General features: G+C 47.2%; 1 protein-coding gene and 2 pseudogenes across 4 annotated transcripts; all 3 read left to right on the top strand.

Moving 5' to 3' along the window:
- The first annotated feature begins 830 nt into the window (after nt 1-830).
- Nucleotides 831-1431, top strand: LOC125507631 (annotated as a pseudogene).
- Nucleotides 1432-12142: 10711 nt separating this feature from the next.
- Nucleotides 12143-14423, top strand: LOC125511601 (E3 ubiquitin-protein ligase SINA-like 11). 4 transcript variants are annotated; one of them, XM_048677018.1, is made up of 4 exons: nt 12143-12489; nt 12897-12990; nt 13297-13421; nt 13517-14423. In XM_048677018.1, the coding sequence occupies exons 2-4, from the start codon at nt 12975-12977 to the stop codon at nt 14234-14236; spliced, it is 861 nt and encodes a 286-aa protein (XP_048532975.1). In that variant the 5' UTR covers nt 12143-12489; nt 12897-12974; the 3' UTR covers nt 14237-14423. The 4 variants fall into 4 exon arrangements, with proteins under 4 accessions (XP_048532975.1, XP_048532973.1, XP_048532976.1 ...); XM_048677016.1 differs by having other exon boundaries at nt 12851-12990; XM_048677019.1 differs by having other exon boundaries at nt 12851-13028.
- Nucleotides 14424-15159: 736 nt separating this feature from the next.
- On the top strand, nt 15160-16858 carry LOC125506489 (annotated as a pseudogene).
- Nucleotides 16859-19777: the final 2919 nt, after the last annotated feature.

Below are 19777 nucleotides of genomic sequence, written 5' to 3'. Positions count from 1 at the left end.
GCGGAGGAGGCGGCCCGCGCGCACGATGCGGCGGCGTGGCGCCTCCTGAGGCCTCGTCGGGATATGAATTTTCCCGACGTGTTGAGCCAGCGGGCGCTGGATTTGGCGCCTCTCCCGTGGCTTTTCACCGACGAGGATCGTTGTGTCCACCGGAGGCGGCAGTGTCGCCTCGCCATCGCCGAGATGGACGTGGAAGCCTTGGTGATGTGGCGCGAACGCTTCCCGCAGGACATCGTCGACGAGCGCCAATTCTACAAGCAAAGGAGGTTGGAGAGGGACGTGAGGAGGAGGGAGCGAGCCGCCTATCGGGAGGACAAGCGTTCGCGAAAGCAGGCCGCTCAATTGAAACTGAAGTTACAAGAAATGTCGGGTTGGGACTTTGAAGACGAGCAGCATGCTGACGCCTACATTCAAACGTCCGAGGAGGACATTACCGAGTCAGAGTTAGAAAGCGACGAGTAGTGGTCTTTTCTTTTATCTGTGTACGCTAGAACTATCTATGTATTCATTTTTATCTGGAAAAATGGCTGGCGGCGTCGGTGACGAAGCAGACGGGCAAGGGTGTGAATCCAATGTGCCACCGACCAGCGGACCCGGTGAGGAAAAAGGACGAATGCGCGCGCGTCCGTCACGTGTCCGCATCGACGCAAATCAGGCAAATGGACCGGAAATGGATCGGCAGGCGGACGAAAGCGGACGTGTGTTTATTTGGGTAGGCGTGTTGGGTCGACTTTTTTGTTCGCGCCGATCCAAACAGACGACCGCGGACAAAATGGGTCGTCCCATTAGAGTTACTCTTAATAGAGCTATCTTCTGTTCTGGCGCCCTCCATGGAGAACGCCACGCCGTCGTGGTTCCATGTGCAGGCGGCGGCAGCGGACCTGCCGCTATCGTTGGCGCTGGAGCTGGGCAGCCAAGACCGGGACGAGGCGTTACCGACGGCAGACCTCAACGGCAAGACAGTGCGGCTGTACGACTGCCTCTTCTGCAACATGACTTTCCTCAAGCCGCAGGCGCTCGGCGGCCACCAGAACACGCACAACAGGGAATGGCGCCGCAGGCTTCAAAAAACCCTACAACGGCAGCCCATTTGGAAGCGCCGCCGTCGCTACCGTGTCAACCGGGCCGCCGTGGGACTCTGCCACCGGCCGGTCCATGTGTTGCACTTCCATCGCCTCTCATGGCGGTGCCGCGGCGGCGCCCCACAGGCCAGACGTTCTATGCTTCCCCGAGAACGCGCTGCCCCTCCACCAGTTCCCCAGCCGTGACGGCGAGGTGGGCGCTCTCTGCTTGTCAACGGCCTCCGTCCCAAGCGGCGCTGGCAAGCCGCTGGACCTCGAACTACGCCTCTACCGTGGTCTGCTTGTTGCTGCCAGTCTTATTTCACAGGTGATTATTTCATTCGAGGCAAATTCTCATGCACTGATATGAACTAGAAGCTCTTTCTTCTTTTAGAAAGCTACGCCAAGCCAGAACCATTTTTTCCTCGATCAAGATTCATGTGCAAAAAACAATTTACAAAACTAAGTACATGTGTTGGTTACATTTACACCCCCAGTCTTGCCACGAGTTTTGCGAGGTTGGCCACAAACATCTTTTCGGCCAAGCTTAGTTGTTATTTTTTGTCTTTGAAATTGTCGCCAGGGATACTCCTCATGAGTGGTGATCCTATGTGTTAGTTGTGTCATGTGTGGTCAGCTCACCCAACAGTTTCTTATTACACCCTTATCTTTATAAACAATTGTGCAAAAATTTAGGATAGTGCAGAGAGTATAGTGCATTTGAGCCGACTGTATTTTTGTGCTGGCACCGCCACTACTCCCCATCTGAATATATTTCAAAAATTAAGAGTTGGGGTTAACGAGATCCGTGAAGACAAGAAAGCATGCCACAGACCGGCATGTTCCTTGAGTTCATTAGGCCTAAGCGGATTGGACCAAAGGGTGAGATTTCAGATTGCATTCCTCGATATAGCTATGTTATCTATGACATTGTCATCCCCCCACCCCCACCCACCACCCTCCAATATTTTCTGGAGAAGCAACAACATGATAAAGGGGCAGATGGTAATGGGAAGACCGGCCGACATGGTGGATTCCCATAAACTTTCAACAGGTGTGAAGCTCGGTGTGAAGTTGAGAGCATTCCAAAAGGCTGATGGGGGCAATGAATGATCAAGTGGTCATGATCTTCAATTCCGCTGTTGCACCTTAGGCTAATTTTAGTGTCTAGAATAGTTTTCTTGTGCAGATTGAGCCTGTTCAGTTAGAATAGCCAGCCGAATATTTAGGATGGTTTATAGAACTTGCGACAATCAGATTATGTAGCTACCCTAGCAACTGTATATGTGATTAACCTTTGTGCATGCAGGTGTCGTCGAGGGGGGAAATGCAGGCACAGGCTGGTGAGCGAACTTGGTATCACCAAGTCGTATATTTTTTTTGCATGGCTATCCATCGGCAGAGCTCTCTATACATACACATTTGGGCTCTTGCGTCATATTGTTGCTAACTAGACCCCTACCCTGGCTATAGATGGTGGCTTTAGTCTTACTATTGTATAATTTTGTAATGTTTTGTGTGAATAATTAATAAAGTGGCTGCATGCATCCTACAGATGTAGAGGTCGGGGATCCTCCTCCATTTCAAAAAAAAAGACCCCTACCCTGGCTAGGGTAGGGGTCTATAACAATATAGTACCGTGAATGAATTATGTTGCTTCTTGCTTGCTTGCCAGAGGGCAAGGTATTGGGCTCCCAAGTGAAATAGTTTGTAGCAGGTAGTATTCCCTCGGTGAGAAACCAAGGTATCCATCCATAGGGACATCGGTATACCTGCAACAGTTATGTACCCTTCTAACCTACATGATTGTAAATTAACATTGTCCTTGAGATGTGAAAGTAAGAAGTTAAGCATTTGCTAAACTTCAATCTTTCTTTGTGTCCGGTTGAAGTGAGTTGTTCTAAAACAAATCTTATGAGCTCTATCAAATCATCAAGGACTAAGAGATAATTGAGCATGCAAAGTTTGCTAACCAAATTCTCTGACATAGACCTTCTGGAAGAATGAGAATAATGCAATTGTTATGGTTGAAAATATGGTTTGGAATGAACAATAAACTTTTAATTGTTGAACTTTTGCACGTAAATGGTGTCCTGACCTCCTCATAAGAACTTTATAAGAAAAGAGTTAATGCTTAGCATGTTTCATCATGAAAGTAATAGCAATGTAGTCATTTTTGTATTCTTTATTATCGATACCTCACTTCATAAATGTGTGGTCATATTTACTAAACTTCGTATTCACTTGGGGAAAAGCGGAACCTAAACTTGAGGGAGCTGATTCGTCCATTTTGCATCATTATTTCTATCAAATATATTTTTCTCAGCGTACTTTCTCAAATATATTCGTATATACAGCAAAGTGTTCATCAAATTTTTAAAATGTTCAGGCTTTTAAAACACAATCATGGATTTTTTTAATCATTAAATATAAATATCTGTCCACATAATGTAATTAATAGTTTATGCCATATAATTAATTATGTATTACAAAAAAATGTTCAACATGTGTTTGAAAATGTTCATTGAGTACTAAATAAATGTTAGTGTTCATTTAAGAAAATTTGAACCTGTATTCAGATATAATATTCATTGTCTAGTGCAATAAATGTTTAACATCTATCTGAAAAATGTTAATCATCTTGCATGAATGTTATTCCATTATGAAACTTTGAAGCAATCAAAACATTTGTCAATGTTTGGTACAAGTATTTCAAAAAACATTTTTTTACTTATTGCTCACTCGAGCTCAGTTTAATCGCGTCCCATATAGCGCCACTATAGCAGCCAAGGAACAAGTAGTGCTACGATAAGCCAGTTTTGCAGCCGATGCAGTTATCACAATAATAGTGCCGCTACAAGGTGTTAGCGCTATATTTTGGGCGTGCCTATGTCCCGCTTGATGCGAGCATTTTTTTTCTCTTTTTCACGTTTTCTCTTTCTTTTTTTACTTTCATTTAGATTTTCCCAAATATTCTCTCTCTCTCTCTCTCTGTGTGTGTGTGTGTGTGTGTGTACGAAAAAGTTAATCATCTGCTTAAAAATGTTAATCATCTATTCAAAAAAATGTTAAACATCTATAAAAAATGTTGCTTGTGTGTACCAAAAATGCAAACACATGTATCAAAAAACTGAACATAAAAATATAAATTTTGAAAAATGTTGATAGTGTATCGATAAAATGTTAATAATATAATAAAGAAATATTAATGATGTATAAATAATTTTAATGATATATAAAGAAAATATACAACCCGTAAGAATAAAGTAGTCATCAAACATAAATAATTGAAAACTATTAATCATATTTTAAAAATGTTAAACGCATACAAAAAATGTTCCTGATGTACATGAAAATTTTAGAGATGTGCATTAAAAAATTGTAAATAAAAAAATTATAAAATGTTGATCATGTGAAAAAATGCTAATCATATATTTCAAAAGAATTCAAACGTGTATAAAAAACTGTTCATGATATATAACAGAAATCTAAAGTGTGTGCGTAAAAAAATTAGTCATTAAACATGATTTTTGAACAAAGAAAACCAAAAGGAAATATAAAAACAAGAAAACCGATGAAGAAATGAAAACCCAAAGATAGATAAAGAAATTCGGATCCCAAAAGTGGAAACCGAAGAGGAGACCCACACAAAAGAAACAGAAGAAAACTACGAAAGGAAAAAAAACTGACAAAATGGGGATGGCCCAGTAAGTACTGGGAAGGAACAAAGCTTCAAGGCAGATGGGAGGAACACTCGTACTAAGCGAGATTTAGGTTTGGCACTTAATTTCTAGCTCCAAATAGTGTTAGCGTCCCTCTCTCCCTTTTTTTGAGGGGAAAGCCTAACTTTATTCATCAAAGACCATAGTATGTGGTATAGAGTTCTCGTCATGTGGTAGGCCAAACCACACATGATGTAACGCCCCAAAACCGATGTGCCAGGTGTCCGCCAGTTATTCGCTGTTGTTGCCTTGTCTTTTACTTGCGTGTTGCATCTTATCATGTCATCATGTGCATTGCATCATCATGTTTTAAAACTTGCATTCGTCTCGGTTCTCCGAGTTCTCTCCGTTGTCCGTTCTGAGCCCAACCACACTTACACGCGCCCGCGGCATGTCCGAAATAGTATTTTATAAGTGGCCGGAAAATGTTCTCGGAATGGGATGAGAGTTGACGTGTGGTCTTATTATAGTGTAGATAGACCGCCTGTCAAGTTTCATCGCATTCGGAGATCGTTTGATGCCCCAACGGATAACTATAGCGGCATTATAGCCGGTCAAACGTCGGACGTTTTCGGTCTCCGAAAACAGTCGCCGGGTCTCTCTCTTCTCTTCTCTTCTCTTCTCTCAGCTCGAGACCGTCTACACAGCCCACTGTTTACCGCCAGGCCCAACCTAACCTCTCTCGTCAGCCCGCGGCCCACCCCTCGCGCGTCCGAAAATTGTTCCGGACCCGACCCAAGCAGTCGTCACCGTTGGATCCGGATCATCCCCAAACATCTACAAAACATGTCCGTTTTGTTAATTGGACTCCCTAGCTATTTTATCCGCGATCGTCCGATTGCAATCGTAGGGTCGAGATAGCCCCTAACCTAACCCGTGGTGTATATATTCGTCCACCCCTAGTCCTTTTTGGTCAAACCCTAGAAATTAGGAGGTTTGTCCCTTCACCCGCCGCCGCACTCTCCACCTAATCCCCTCTCGGGATCTTCCCAGATCTGATCCAGCCAACCACGCGCAGCCAACCCTCCTTCCCTATTTTCAAATCCATCATCCATCCCTTCGATCCATCTTCAGTCAACAAGCGCCAACGGTCAAATCCCGCAGGAGCCCGATGCCCTCTGCGCCTCGATCCATCCTCACTTGCAAGATCAGCTCCGTCCTCTCCATTCCCGCCACAGATGAGCATCACACAGCTCTTTTCCTTCTCTTGTCGTCCTCGTCTCTCAACTCTCTCTCATCTCTCTCTCTTATCTTCACCAAGAGATCGCCACCAATCGAAGATGCAGCACCGTCCCGAGCTCCGTCCGTGACGCCAAGTCCCTGCCGCCCAGGACCTCCTCCTTGCCGCCCGTCGTCTTCGTTCAAGCCCGCCGCCGGCCGCCCGCGACCGCCTCCTCCGCATCTCCATCGCCTCGCCGAAGCTCCACCGGCGACCAGAGCCACCGGCCGCCCGAGCCTCGTGCGCTTCTACCTCGAGGATCTCCTCGTCCCCAACCAGGACGCCATGGTCGGCCTCCTCTGCTCGAACCGCCGCCGCGCCCGTTCCCGACCCCCCACAATCCTCTCCCACCTCGCTTGCTTCATCTCCGTGGAGTCCCGCGTCGTGCCGCCATGCCCGCTGAGCCCCTGTCGAGCCGCGCTGCTTCTTTCGAACCAGGAAGAGGACGAACGCCTCGCCCGAGCGCCCGCGTTGACTCTCGCTGAACCGCTGCGTCGGCCTGCCTCCTTCCACCGTCCCAGCTTCCCCAGGCCCGCTCCTGCGCCCAGCGCCCGAGGCCCAGCCACTGTTTCGGCCCGGCCAAATAAGGCCCAATGTGAGCAGCCCAGTCCCACCAGATCCGGCCCGTATCCTTTTTTTTACATAGAACGTTTTTCCTATTTTTCAGAGTCAGCAGTTTTTACAGAAAAAACCCTCCTGTTTCAAGCATATAATAACTCTTCATCTATGCAACAACAACAACAACAACAAAGCCTTTAGTCCCAAACAAGTTGGGGTAGGCTAGAGGTGAAACCCATAAGATCTCGCAACCAACTCATGGCTCTGGCACATGGATAGCAAGCTTCCACGCACCCCTGTTCATAGCTAGCTCTTTGGTGATACTCCAATCCTTCAGGTCTCTCTTAACGGACTCCTCCCATGTCAAACTCGGTCTACCCCGCCCTCTCTTGACATTCTCCGCACGCTTTAGCCGTCCGCTATGCACTGGAGCTTCTGGAGGCCTGCGCTGAATATGCCCAAACCATCTCAGACGATGTTGGACAAGCTTCTCCTCAATAGGTGCTACCCCAACTCTATCTCGTATATCATCATTCCGGACTCGATCCTTCCTCGTGCGGCCACACATCCATCTCAACATACGCATCTCCGCCACACCTAACTGTTGAACATGTCGCCTTTTAGTCGGCCAACACTCTGCGCCATACAACATTGCGGGTCGAACCGCCGTCCTGTAGAACTTGCCTTTTAGCTTTTGTGGCACTCTCTTGTCACAGAGAATGCCAGAAGCTTGGCGCCACTTCATCCATCCGGCTTTGATTCGATGGTTCACATCTTCATCAATACCCCCATCCTCCTGCAACATTGACCCCAAATACCGAAAGGTGTCCTTCCAAGGTACCACCTGGCCATCAAGGCTAACCTCCTCCTCCTCACACCTAGTAGTACTGAAACCGCACATCATGTACTCGGTTTTAGTTCTACTAAGCCTAAACCCTTTCGATTCCAAGGTTTGTCTCCATAACTCTAACTTCCTATTTACCCCCATCCGACTATCGTCAACTAGCACCACATCATCTGCAAAGAGCATACACCATGGGATATCTCCTTGTATATCCCTTGTGACCTCATCCATCACCAATGCAAAAAGATAAGGGCTCAAAGCTGACCCCTGATGCAGTCCTATCTTAATCGGGAAGTCATCGGTGTCGACATCACTTGTTCGAACACTTGTCACAACATTATCATACATGTCCTTGATGAGGGTAATGTACTTTGCTGGGACTTTGTGTTTCTCCAAGGCCCACCACATGACATTCCGCGGTATCTTATCATAGGCCTTCTCCAAGTCAATGAACACCATATGCAAGTCCTTCTTTTGCTCCCTATATCTCTCCATAAGTTGTCGTACCAAGAAAATGGCTTCCATGGTCGACCTCCCAGGCATGAAACCAAACTGATTTTTGGTCACGCTTGTCATTCTTCTTAAGCGGTGCTCAATGACTCTCTCCCATAGCTTCATTGTATGGCTCATCAGCTTAATTCCACGGTAATTAGTACAACTGTGAACATCCCCCTTGTTCTTGAAGATTGGTACTAATATACTCCGTCTCCATTCTTCTGGCATCTTGTTTGCCCGAAAAATGAGGTTGAAAAGCTTGGTTGAAAAGATTAGTACAACTCTTCATCTATGCACCGGATTAAAATGATTTATATATGAAACTTGCTTAGATTTTCATCTAGTTTAATAATATTCAACTTTCATCTATGTTTAAAATGTTTAAAATGATGTTTGGTTAAATTTTCTCCTATGCCATGCTAAAATGATTTATTTCATAACTAAATAACCGTAGCTCCGATTTAAATAATCTTTATATGTAAATGGGGTGGAAAAATGCCTAGATTTACTTGGTGCACTCATCTTGCATGTTTAACAACTATAAAATTATGTTTAGGGCAGAACAGTACCAAACCTAATATATGCATATGAGGAGTTTTCGGACTTGTTGTTTTGTTATTCTGGCCTCATTTAAACTTGCCTAGATAGATAGTTTCTTCATGCTTCCCCTCTTGCCATGTTTAACAACATTTAATATTGTTGAGTTCATAAACGAGATCGAACTAAATAAGTCATGTGGTGTTCCGTCAATATGCAACTCGTTGCATATTGAGCTCCACTTAATTTGTAGAATTGCTTGTGCATTTTGCCATGCCATGCTTCATTAAACCGGACATGCATCATACTTCGTTGTGCATCATTCCATGTTTATGTGATGTTTGTTTACGATGTTGTTTGCTTCTTTCCGGTGATGCTTTTTCGGATTGTTTCCGTTAACGTCGTGTTGTGAGGATTCGTTCGACTACGTCCGTTTATCTTCTTCATGGACTCGTTCTTCTTCCTTGCGGGATTTTAGGCAAGATGACCATACCCTCGAAATCACTTCTATCTTTGCTTGCTAGTTGCTCGCTCTTTTGCTATGCCTATGCTGCGATACCTACCACTTGCTTATCATGCCTCTCATATTGTTGAACCAAGCCTCTAACCCACCTTGTCCTAGCAAACCGTTGTTTGGCTATGTTACCGCTTTGCTCAGCCCCTCTTATAGCGTTGTTAGTTGCAGGTGAAGATTGGAGCTTGTTCCATGTTGGGACATGAATATTTTGTTGGGATATCACAATATCTCTTATTTAATTAATGCATCTATATACTTGGTAAAGGGTGGAAGGCTCGGCCTTATGCCTGGTGTTTTGTTCCACTCTTGTCGCCCTAGTTTCCGTCATATCGGTGTTATGTTCCCGGATTTTGCGTTCCTTACGCGGTTGGGTTATAATGGGAACCCCTTGACAGTTCGCTTTGAGTAAAACTCCTCCATTAAGGCCCAACCTTGGTTTTACCTTTTGCCACCTAGCATTTTTCCCTTGGGAGTCGCGCATCCCGAGGGTCATCTTTATTTTAACCCCCCCCCCAGGCCAGTGCTTGTCTAAGTGTTGGTCCAAACTAGAGCCACTTGCGGCGCCACCTCGGGGAAACTTGAGGGCTGGTTTTAGCTGTACGTAGTGTTCATCCGGTGTTGCCCTGAGAACGAGATATGTGCAACTCCTATAAGGATGTCGGCGCATCGGGCGGTCTTGCTGTACTTGTTTTACCATTGTCGAGGATGTCTTGTAACCGGGATTCCGAGTCTGATCGGGTCTTCCCGCTAGAAGGAATATCCTTCGTTGACCGTGAGAGCTTGTGATGGGCTAAGTTGGGACACCCCTGCAGGGATTTGAACTTTCGAAAGCCGTGCCCGCGGTTATGGGCAGATGGGAATTTGTTAATGTCCGGTTGTAGAAAACCTGAAGTTGACCATAATTAAAATACATCAACCGTGTGTGTAACCGTGATGGTCTCTTCTCAGCGGAGTCTGGGAAGTGAACACGGTGTTGGAGTAATGCTTAACGTAGGTTGTTCTAGGATCACTTCTTGATCATTAGTTGTTCGACCGTGCTTTTGCCTTCTCTGCTCGCTCTCTTTTGCGAATATGTTTAGCCACCATATATGCTAGTCGCTTGCTGCAGCTCCACCTCATACCTTTTACCCTTTCTATAAGCTTAAATAGTCTTGATCGCGAGGGTGTGAGATTGCTGAGTCTCCGTGACTCACAGATACTTCCAAAACCAGTTTGCAGGTGCCGTTGAACCGTGCAGATGATGCAACCAAGCTCAAGGAGGAGCTCGATGAAGATCTAGTTCTTTGTGTTGTTCCGTTTCCAGTTGATCAGTAGTGGAGCCCAGTCGGGTCGATCGGGGATCTGTGTAGCATTTGGGTAGTCTTCTTTTATTTTGGTTCCGTAGTCGGACCTTGATTGTATCTGATTGATGTAATGCTTTAATTCATGTAATTGTGTGAAGTGGCGAGTGTAAGCCAACTATGTATCTTTTCCCTTATTGTATCACATGGGTTGTTTGCGAAGATTACCTCATTTGTGACATTGATTTCAATGCGGTTATGCCTCTAAGTCGTGCTTCGACACGTGGGAGATATAGCCGTATCGAGGGTGTTACACATGACGCATAGGAGCTAAGGAAATAGCAATTCTAGATAAACTATGCGCTTCATAATTACTAGGGCGACCTTCAAAATTAAATTTGCAGTTAAAAAGGGAAGCTCGTTCTTTAACCTCGGAGACTATCGCTCCATATCTACCTTGATATCTGTTCGCAATGTCTCCTATAACCTGCTTAGAATCGGAGGGCACAATAAATTGTTGGAGATGGAGATCCTCCGCCAAGCACAGTGCTTCCTGGCAGGCTATTGCTTCAACTGTGGCCGGATCGTCGACACCCGCCACAACGAGAGCCGAACTCCCAAGGTATGTCCCATTCTGATCACGACAGACTGCTACCATCGAGCCTCCTCTTCCACGTCTAATCCCTACATCCAGATGAATTTTCACAAAGTCTTGCAGTGGAGCTCTTGGTTGCCTGCGGTAGCGGCCCTCTCTCCTGGGCACGCCTATATCTCCCCTGCAGCAAGTCCAACTTCCGACTCGCTGAAGGGGCCGGCCCACTCACACGGGAGCCCACAGCCTTTTTGTCTGTTTTTTGTTTTCGTTTTTTTGCTTTCAAAAGCATTTCAAAATGTTAATCAAGCATTCATAAAATGTTGCACATGTATAGAAAATTGTTGATCATGTATTACAAAAATTGAATTTTTATCATGTATATAAAATTATTAATCAAACATTTGAAAAAAATATTGAACAAGTATTTGAAAAATGTTCAGCAAGTATTTAAAAAATCTTCAAGGTGTATAAATATTTTTGACCATTTATTAAAAAAATAGTGGAAAATTTTGTTCATGTATAGAAAAATATTAATCAAGCATTTGAACAAAATGTTTAACAATTTTTTAAAAATGCAATCAATCATCTAAAAAAGGGCCAGATGTGTATACAAAAAATGTTAACCATGTGTAAAAAATGTTAATATTTCATTTAAAAATGTTAATCAAGCATTTGAGAAAAAAATTTAATATGCATAGAGAAAATGTTGACCATTTATTAGATAATGTTAATCCTATATTTTAAAAAATTAATCAAGCATTTGAATAAAATAAAAGTATGTATAGGAATAATGTTAAGCATGTATACAAAAAAGGTTAATCTTATATTTGAAAAAGTTTAAAAGTGTGTATCGTAAAAATGTTGATCATGTATACAAAAGAATGTTAATCTTGTATTTAAAAATGTTAAACATGTATTAGAAAAAAAATAACATATACAAAAAATATTGAATGAAATCCAAAAGAAACAAAGAAAACTAAGAAAGAAACGACATAATAAACTAAAGGAAACGGAAAATTTATAAAACAAAAAAAATGAAGGCAACCAGGATCCATCCCTGGTACTCCCAGTTTTCCTCTTCTATTTTTCAACTGTGCGCGAAAATGGCGACCACGACCAGGAAAACTTCGAGACTTTCTGAGGAGTGGCTAAATTTTTATATTTTGGGGTGAGGAATGGCTTAATGTGAGATACAGTCGCCGCGCTCTCTCCCGGGCTAAATTCTTTCGGTCCAAAACTCGTAATCGCTGGGCGGGCCAAGGCCTGAAATCCTACCAAAACGCCCACCTTCCTTCCTGTCGATCAAAACCTAAACTCCAGTCCCCTCCCGTCTAAAAAAAACAGAAAAAGAAAACTCCAGTCCCCTGCTCTCAATACCAAGCGGCCACTGGCGGCGACGGGCGGCGGCGGACGGCGGCATCGGGCTGAGAAGCTCCCGGGATCCCCTCCCCCAGCTCGACCGCCTCATCTCAATCGCAAGCAACTGGCGGCGGCCATCGGCTGCGGACGGCGACGGCGGGCTGAGCAGCTCCCCTTCCCCAGGTCACCGCCGTCCCCCCCTCTGCTCGCGGCCTCCCCTTCCCAGGTCGCCAGCCTCCATCGGATCCCGGCAACGAGCTCGGCCTCCCCTCCGACCATGAGCAAACAAAAACCATCACAAGGTATGGAACTATGGATTGTACTGCACTACTTCTCTAGTTCTGTACTGCATGATGAATTGTTTTCTTTTGTGAACTGTTCATGTTTTGAGACAATTATTTGTTATGTTAAGATTAATTTGAGCAGAAAATGGTTACCTTTGACACATTGAGACCATTAGCAGTGGCAAAGTTATAGATTCATAAGGTGTTCTGTGGTAATCTATTTGTTAAGTTGAGAAGATTGCTTGCATTTGGGGTATACTTTCACTATGGGAAGGACCTACCTTGAATGTTTGCATGATCCCCTGCCTGTGCTAGTTTCTGCTTTGTTATGTGCAAATCAAGATATATATGCATGCTTACAGCCTCCTGCAATCTGCAGAAAGTCACTGATGCGTGTTACTCCACTGTCGAATTTTGGTGCCCAGGATCTGCAATCTACTTTGTGGCGGCTTTCTGCGGTTAAGCGGTGCCACAAGCACCACTTAAAATGGCGACGGGAAAAAATGGAGAAACCTGCTTGTGATGACTTGCTGCTATAGTGTGCTGTCTATTATCAAGTACTTCCTCTGTTCATAAACATAAGACATTTTAGAGACTTGTGTCAAGTCTCTAAAACATCTTATATATGAGGACTTGTGTCAAGTCTTTAAAACATCTTATACATGAACAGAGGGAGTATATGTTGAATTGATGCTTGATTATATGTTTATTTTTATTTATTTATGTTGAAACGTTAAATAGGGCTTAGGATGCTATAGCGCACGCCGCTAAGAGGCTAGTGTGCTATTTAAAACTTTGCTTATTTATACTGCTCTACTACTCCAGCAAAGTCGGCAAGGCCAATGGAGCCGCCTTCCCCACGCACGGCGCTGGAGAACTTGACGCTGGTGGATGCCGATGCCCTCGACTGCGGTGTCTGCTTCCTCCCGCTCAAGCCGCCCATCTTCCAGGTACGTAGATACGTCCTCGCACGCACCATGGATATCTCCTGCGTTGCCAAGTATTTGTTATAACTACACCATAAGCCATGCTTCCAAACGTGCAGTGCATGGTGGGGCACGTGCTGTGCTCGCAGTGCCGCGACAAGCTGGCCTCGGCGCGGAGTTGTCACGTCTGCCGTGCTCCGATGGACGGCGGCTATCGCCGGAGCCACGCCATGGAGAAGCTGGTGGACTCCATCCGGGCGCCGTGCCCCAACGCCCCCTACGGGTGCGCCACCAAACCGGCATACCATGACCTCCAGCCTCACATCAAGGCCTGCCAGCACGCGCCGTGCCACTGCCCCGAGGAAGCCTGTGGCTTCGTCGGCAGCACGGAGACGCTGCTGGCCCACTTCACCACGGGGCACGGGTGGCCGTGCACCACCGACGTCCGCGCTGAGGAGTCGTTCCACATGGAACTCCGCGAGGGCTTCAACGTCGTTGATGTCGTCGACCTCGACGGCGCCATGAAGCTGCTGTTCCTGGTAATGGTGTCGCCTGAGCGCCTCGGACGGGCCATCTCCGCTGTATGCGTACGTCCTCCTCGAGCCGACGGCGATGAACCCAACTTCTATCTCTATGGGCTGGAGCTGGAGTTCGACCGCCCCAGTCGATGGCATGGTGACCGCCAGAAATCCTGTTTCGACGTAGAATGCACTGATCTTTCCGATGGGCTGCCGAATGCCGACGACCGCTTCCAGTTCCTCGTGCCCCATATTATTGTTCTACCATATGACGACAATCCTATCAACATCAGAGCCTGTATTTACACCCAGATCCGGTAGTTCGGTGCTGGCCGGCTACTGCCTCAAACTGCATATGCCAAACTCGTTTTTGGATGTGCAGGCTTGAGCTTGATTATGGATATCAAAAAATGGAAATGCAGAACTCTTCCATTAATTTGTGTCAGTTGTTGAGTGAGATCGATGTCAATAATCGACGGATGCCTTAACTTGATTGTTTTTATTTTTATTTTGTTTGCGAAAAGGGCTAAGGCCTTATACAATTGACCTTATAAACATGCGGTCTTCTTTCTCCTGCATTCACCGAGGGCAAGCGGTGATCATAGCTCGATGCCACCTCTAGGCCTCCACCTTGAAAGAGCAAACTTTTTGAAACCCAGGAGCATGTAGAAGCAGCCCCGGGAAGTAGTTGATGCAGACGAGGAGACGCCATCAACGATGATGTAGGAAGCATGAATTTTAGAGCATGTAATCGCAGTTGTAATATCCCATTGGTTAATTGGTTAGGGCCGTTTTTGTGTCTCCGATTTCAGGTATCCTATTCCTGGTTATATTCAATGTTTTGTTGATCTAATATAAACCATGTTTTGTTTTGTTTTTAAACTCTATACTTGGTTATATTCATTGTTCTGTTGATCTAATATAAATCAGATCTGAACTAAAAAAAACTCTATATATTGGAGGAGAAATCAACGCTTATGCTCAGTGGCGGTGCTACATGTTTGTTTGTGATGTCAAGTGACATTACAAAGTTTGATTAGCTGCACTAATAAACTTATGTTTAACTATAACTTGCCTACACATACATATGTACTCCCTTCGTAAAAAAATATATAAGATCGTTTAGATAACTAAAACACTATTATTATATTTCTTTACGGAGCGAGTTCTATATAGCTAATAATTGCTTTGACGTCACTTGCTTGACTCAGCTGAATTAACAAACCCAATTTAGCAACCGGCAACCGCGTGTTACGCATTAATAGTTTTTAATCGATCTATCGGTAGGTCAGGTAAAATGCAGCATCGATCCGATCTTGCATTGCATTGCATTGCTTGCATGAGCAATTGAAAATGGCGACCCAGTGTCCTCCGATCAAGCACGTAGCAAAGGAGCAATGGCCGAGAAGCTGCGCGTCCTGCTCTTCCCCTTCTTCGCGACCAGCCACATGGAGCCCTTCACCGACCTCGCCATCCGCCTCGTCGCGGCCGGGCCTAGCGACGCCGTGGAGGCCACCGTCGCCGTCACCCCGGCCAACGTCCCGGTCGTCCAGTCCTTGCTGGAGCGCCGTCGTCCGAGGTACGGGCACGCGGTAGTGGCTGTGAGGGTGGCCACGTACCCGTTCCCGGCCGTGGAGGTCCTCCCAGAGGGCGTGGAGAACCTCGGCAAGGCCGCGGCCGGCGACGCGTGGCGCATCGACGCGGCCGCCATGAGCGACGCACTGACGAGCCCGGCGCAGGAGGCGCTCCTTAGGGCGCTCTCCCCGGACGCCATCGTCACCGACGCTCACTTCGCGTGGAACGTCCGCCTCGCCCGCGAGCTTGGCGTGCCGTGCGTCGCGTTCAGCGCCATCGGCGCCTTCTCCATGCTCGCCATGCGCCACCTCCAGCTCGCGCTCGCGGGGGGCGACGCCGCTGGTGTCGCCGACGGCGGCGATGACGATGCCGTGGACCGTGGTCGTCCCCCGGTTCCCGGCCCCTCGTGTACGGATACCCAGGACCGAGCTGCCGGAGTTGCTCAGGAGCACAGACTACACGCTTGACGACGACAAGTTCACTCAGCCGCGAGACTGCTTCGGCGTCGCCATCAACACGTCATCGGACCTGGAGCAGCACTACTGCGAGATGTACTTGCGCGATGGCCACGCCAAGTGCGCCTACTTCGTAGGACCTCTCGCGCCGCCAGCCGCCGGCGTCGACTCACAGCCACAGTGCATCGACTGGCTGGACTCGAAGCCGGACGTGCTTCGGCAGCCTGGCCCACGTCTCGAACGCTCAGTTGACCCAACTCGCTCTCGGACTGGAGGCCGCCGGCAAGCCGTTCATGTGGGTGGTGAGGGCCGCGGGTAACTGGACCCCGCCGGAGGGGTGGTCCGAGCGCGTCAGAGAGCGAGGCCTCCTCGTCACGGCATGGGCGCCGCAGACGGCGATACTAGGGCACCTGGCGGTGGGCGTGTTCGTGACGCACTGCGGGTGGAACTCGGTGCTGGAGACGGCGGCGGCAGGTCAGAGGGCGGTGGACCTCGCCGCCAAGTGTTGTGCCGCCGTGGCGGAAGGGGCTCCTCCCACCGTGATCTGCGTCGTCTCGTCGATGATCTCATGGAAGCAAGAGCCAAGAGAAGCTAGCCTGCTTGATTAACCGGCTGTGTGCATAAGTCAGTGCAAATGCCAGGAGTTATCCTCCTGCTTGAAAAAGGAAAATGGACTCTCGGCCAGATCCATGTCCATGTGCAAACTATACGTTTCTGTGGGTCCTTGTTTGTTTCGTGTGTATGTCATGTGTGTGGGCGTGTGCATGTGTGGCAACCTGCTGCGATGCATCTTCTATATACCTCTGCCAGGTCCACGCGGAAAGAAAATAACCCGTTTGGTTACCCGCATTCATTGTTGGGCCTGCATAGCACGAACATTAAAGTACTATGTAAATTTGCTACTTTCGACTCAGACTAGATTACATTTGAGCACACGATTGGAGAATTAGGAAGAGGATTGAACACATGAGGGGCGGAGGATTGCCATCCGTTGATTCTGCACCGACGGCTTGTAGGGCTCATAGCTTAGGGCCTCTTTGATTCAAAGGATTTTCATAGGATTTTTGAAGGATAAGAATCCTTCAGAATTTTTCCTGTGTTGATCGTTTGATTCGCAGGATTGAATCTCATAGAATTTTTTTCCTATGGATTCATTTGAACTACATTTTATAGGAATTGTAGCATCCACTCCAACTTCTTGGAAGAAATCATTTATTTTTCCTGTGATACAATCAAACAAACTCAAATCTTATAGGAATCCAATGGGCATGTCATTTCAATCCTACATTTTTTTTCTATTCCTGTGTTTTTGCAATCCCGCGAATCAAAGAGGCCCTTATTTTTCGATTACATCGGGGGTGGAGATTGGGGTACAAACTTCTAATCTAGCCACGGCGGTCCTGGAGTCGCGTCGAGCGGCGGCCTCATCTTCTTCGTCAAGAATGATGGGTCTTGCACAGTTGCCTGCCGCCGGCGCCCTGGCCACCATCTGCACCTCGTCATTGTCATCCTTCGGCGACCCAAACGTCGTACACAGTACGCCGCCGTACGCTGATCTTTAGGTGCCTTGTGCTTGGCCCATCTTGTCCGCTGTCCAGCGTCGCCGGAGTCTACCTAATTCATGGCGATGTCCACTGACATTGCACCCTTGGCTGGGTTTGGAATCGGTGTCTTCAGCTCGTTTGACGTAGCCTTCTTCATCACAACATCAGCGTTCTAGTGCATGTCATCGATGCTGCTGAAGTTCGAGCACACCTGCTCAAACTTATTGCGGTCACCGAGCGAGCACCTAAGGAAGAAGGCCCTCCATCCAATGCCCCAGGGGAAAGGGTTACTGCACATCTGTCCTGGATGTAACCAAACAACCGGGCTTGTGTTTCCCCTCAAAAAAGTACGCAGCCAAACAATAGGCCTTCCGTTTCGACACATGTGGGCTAGAGGGGATGCACGCAACCAATCAACATGCAGATGTTGATTTTTTGCATGTATATGCTCAGCCAAACCCAGTTGAGACAAGTATGCAAAGTGTGTAAAAACGATGCAGGTAACCAAATGCACCCCTGAGCGTTTCATGTTTGTAGATATCAAGTTGGCTAGAGTGTGGCGCGTGCTTTGCCGCACCATTTTCAGTTGTCCGCGACCGTCCATGGGTCGGATTGTCCGGTTGAGTGCACGAGCCACATAAGGCTATTCTGCTAAATAAAACATAAGGTGAGCTATTGGATGTCTGCGAGTTCAGTCAAAATGAAAAAAAAGGCGAGGGGCAAAAGGATGGATTATGTGCTCCTCTGATTATTGAGCTTGTGCTCTGTTCTACTGTCCCAAAAAAAATTGCGCTCGGTTCTTCTGTGTAGGAATTTTGTGGAACAGCTGTGTGTGTGAGTCCAACGTGTGAAAAGCTAGAGAGTGAATCTCATTGCTGACACAAATCCGTGGCCTCACCGCCGCCAACGTTTCCAGCGGCGCCATCCCGCCGCCTCCTGGAGACCTCTTTCAGACTCCATGCCCACGCCCACCCAAGCGGAAGCGGGCCGCGCCGTCGCCCAAGACCCCGACCCAGGCCGAGCCCAAGCGGCACGGCAGAGGGGAGTTCGCGCCGGGGACGTCAAGCGGCGGGAGGGGGCGGATTCGGACACCGAGGACCCAAAGGCGGAGGACTGCCGCGTGTGCTTCCGCGCCAGCGGTGGGGTCATGGTGGAGCGTGACGCGTGCCGGAGATGGACTGGGCGTGCCCGTACGTAGTGAGAGTGAGAGTGCGAGTTGGTTTACTTGGTGGAAGATCATATGTTCAGATCCATTACGCATATTAATACCCCTCTAATTATGAACATGAATATGCTTTGTGAGCAGTTCCGTTTGTTCCTGAGGACATGGGAGAAGTCTTGCTATAAGTAGTCATGTGAATTTGGTATTCTTTCGACATTTTGATGAGATGTATGTTGTCTTTCCTCTAGTGGTGTCATGTGAACGTCGACTACATGACGCTTCACCATTGTTTGGGCCTAGAGGAAGGCATTGGGAAGTAATAAGTAGATGATGGGTTGCTAGACTGACAGAAGCTTAAACCCTAGTTTGTGCGCTGCTTCGTAAGGGGCTGATTTGGATCCATATGTTTCATGCTATGGTTAGGTTTACCTTAATACTTCTATTGTAGTTGCGGATGCTTGCAATAGGGGTTAATCATAAGTGGGATGCTTGTCCAAGGAAGGGCAGGACCCAAGCACCGATCCACCCACGTATCAAATTATCAAAGTACCGAACGCGAATCATATGAACGTGATGAAAACTAGCTTCATGATAATTCTCATGTGTCCTCGGGAGCGCTTTACTTTATATAAGAGTTTGTCCAGGCTTGTCCTTTGCTACAAAAATGATTGGGCCATCTTGTTGCACCTTATTTACTTCTATTACTTGCTACTCGTTGTAAATTACCTTATCACAAAACTATCTGTTACCGATAATTTCAGTGCTTGCAGAGAATACCTTGCTGAAAACCGCTTTTCCTTCTGCTCCTCGTTGGGTTCGACACTCTTACTTATCGAAAAGGCTACGATAGATCCCCTACGCTTGTGGGTCATCATCTGGCCCTGGGCCAGACGCCGAGGCCCATGGCATCTGGGCCAGATGCCAAGGACTGTGGCGTCTGGTCCTGGAAGTCCAAGAAGGACTCTTCCTTGCGGGCAAAACCGACTTTGAGGAGGCCCTTTCTCCAAGTTACGACCCCAGGGATCAACATATAAATAGAGGGGCGGGGCTAGCACCCGGAACACATCAAGAATCACCAAGCCGTGTGCCAGCAACCCTGTCCCCTCTAGTTTATCCTCTGTCATAG

This window comes from Triticum urartu, chromosome 5 (assembly GCF_003073215.2).
Source record: "Triticum urartu cultivar G1812 chromosome 5, Tu2.1, whole genome shotgun sequence".
NCBI lineage: Eukaryota > Viridiplantae > Streptophyta > Magnoliopsida > Poales > Poaceae > Triticum > Triticum urartu.
The sequence above is the reverse complement of the archived record's forward strand: the minus strand, read 5'-3'. Positions and strand labels throughout refer to the sequence as shown.

Coding starts and splice junctions, on each gene's coding strand:
- LOC125511601 (XM_048677016.1), top strand. CDS start 12,861: ATGCGTGTTACTCCACTGTCGAATTTTGGTGCCCAGGATCTGCAATCT. Junction 12,991..13,296: donor AAAAATGGAGAAACCTGCTT/GTGATGACTTGC, acceptor CTACTACTCCAG/CAAAGTCGGCAAGGCCAATG. Junction 13,422..13,516: donor TCAAGCCGCCCATCTTCCAG/GTACGTAGATAC, acceptor CCAAACGTGCAG/TGCATGGTGGGGCACGTGCT.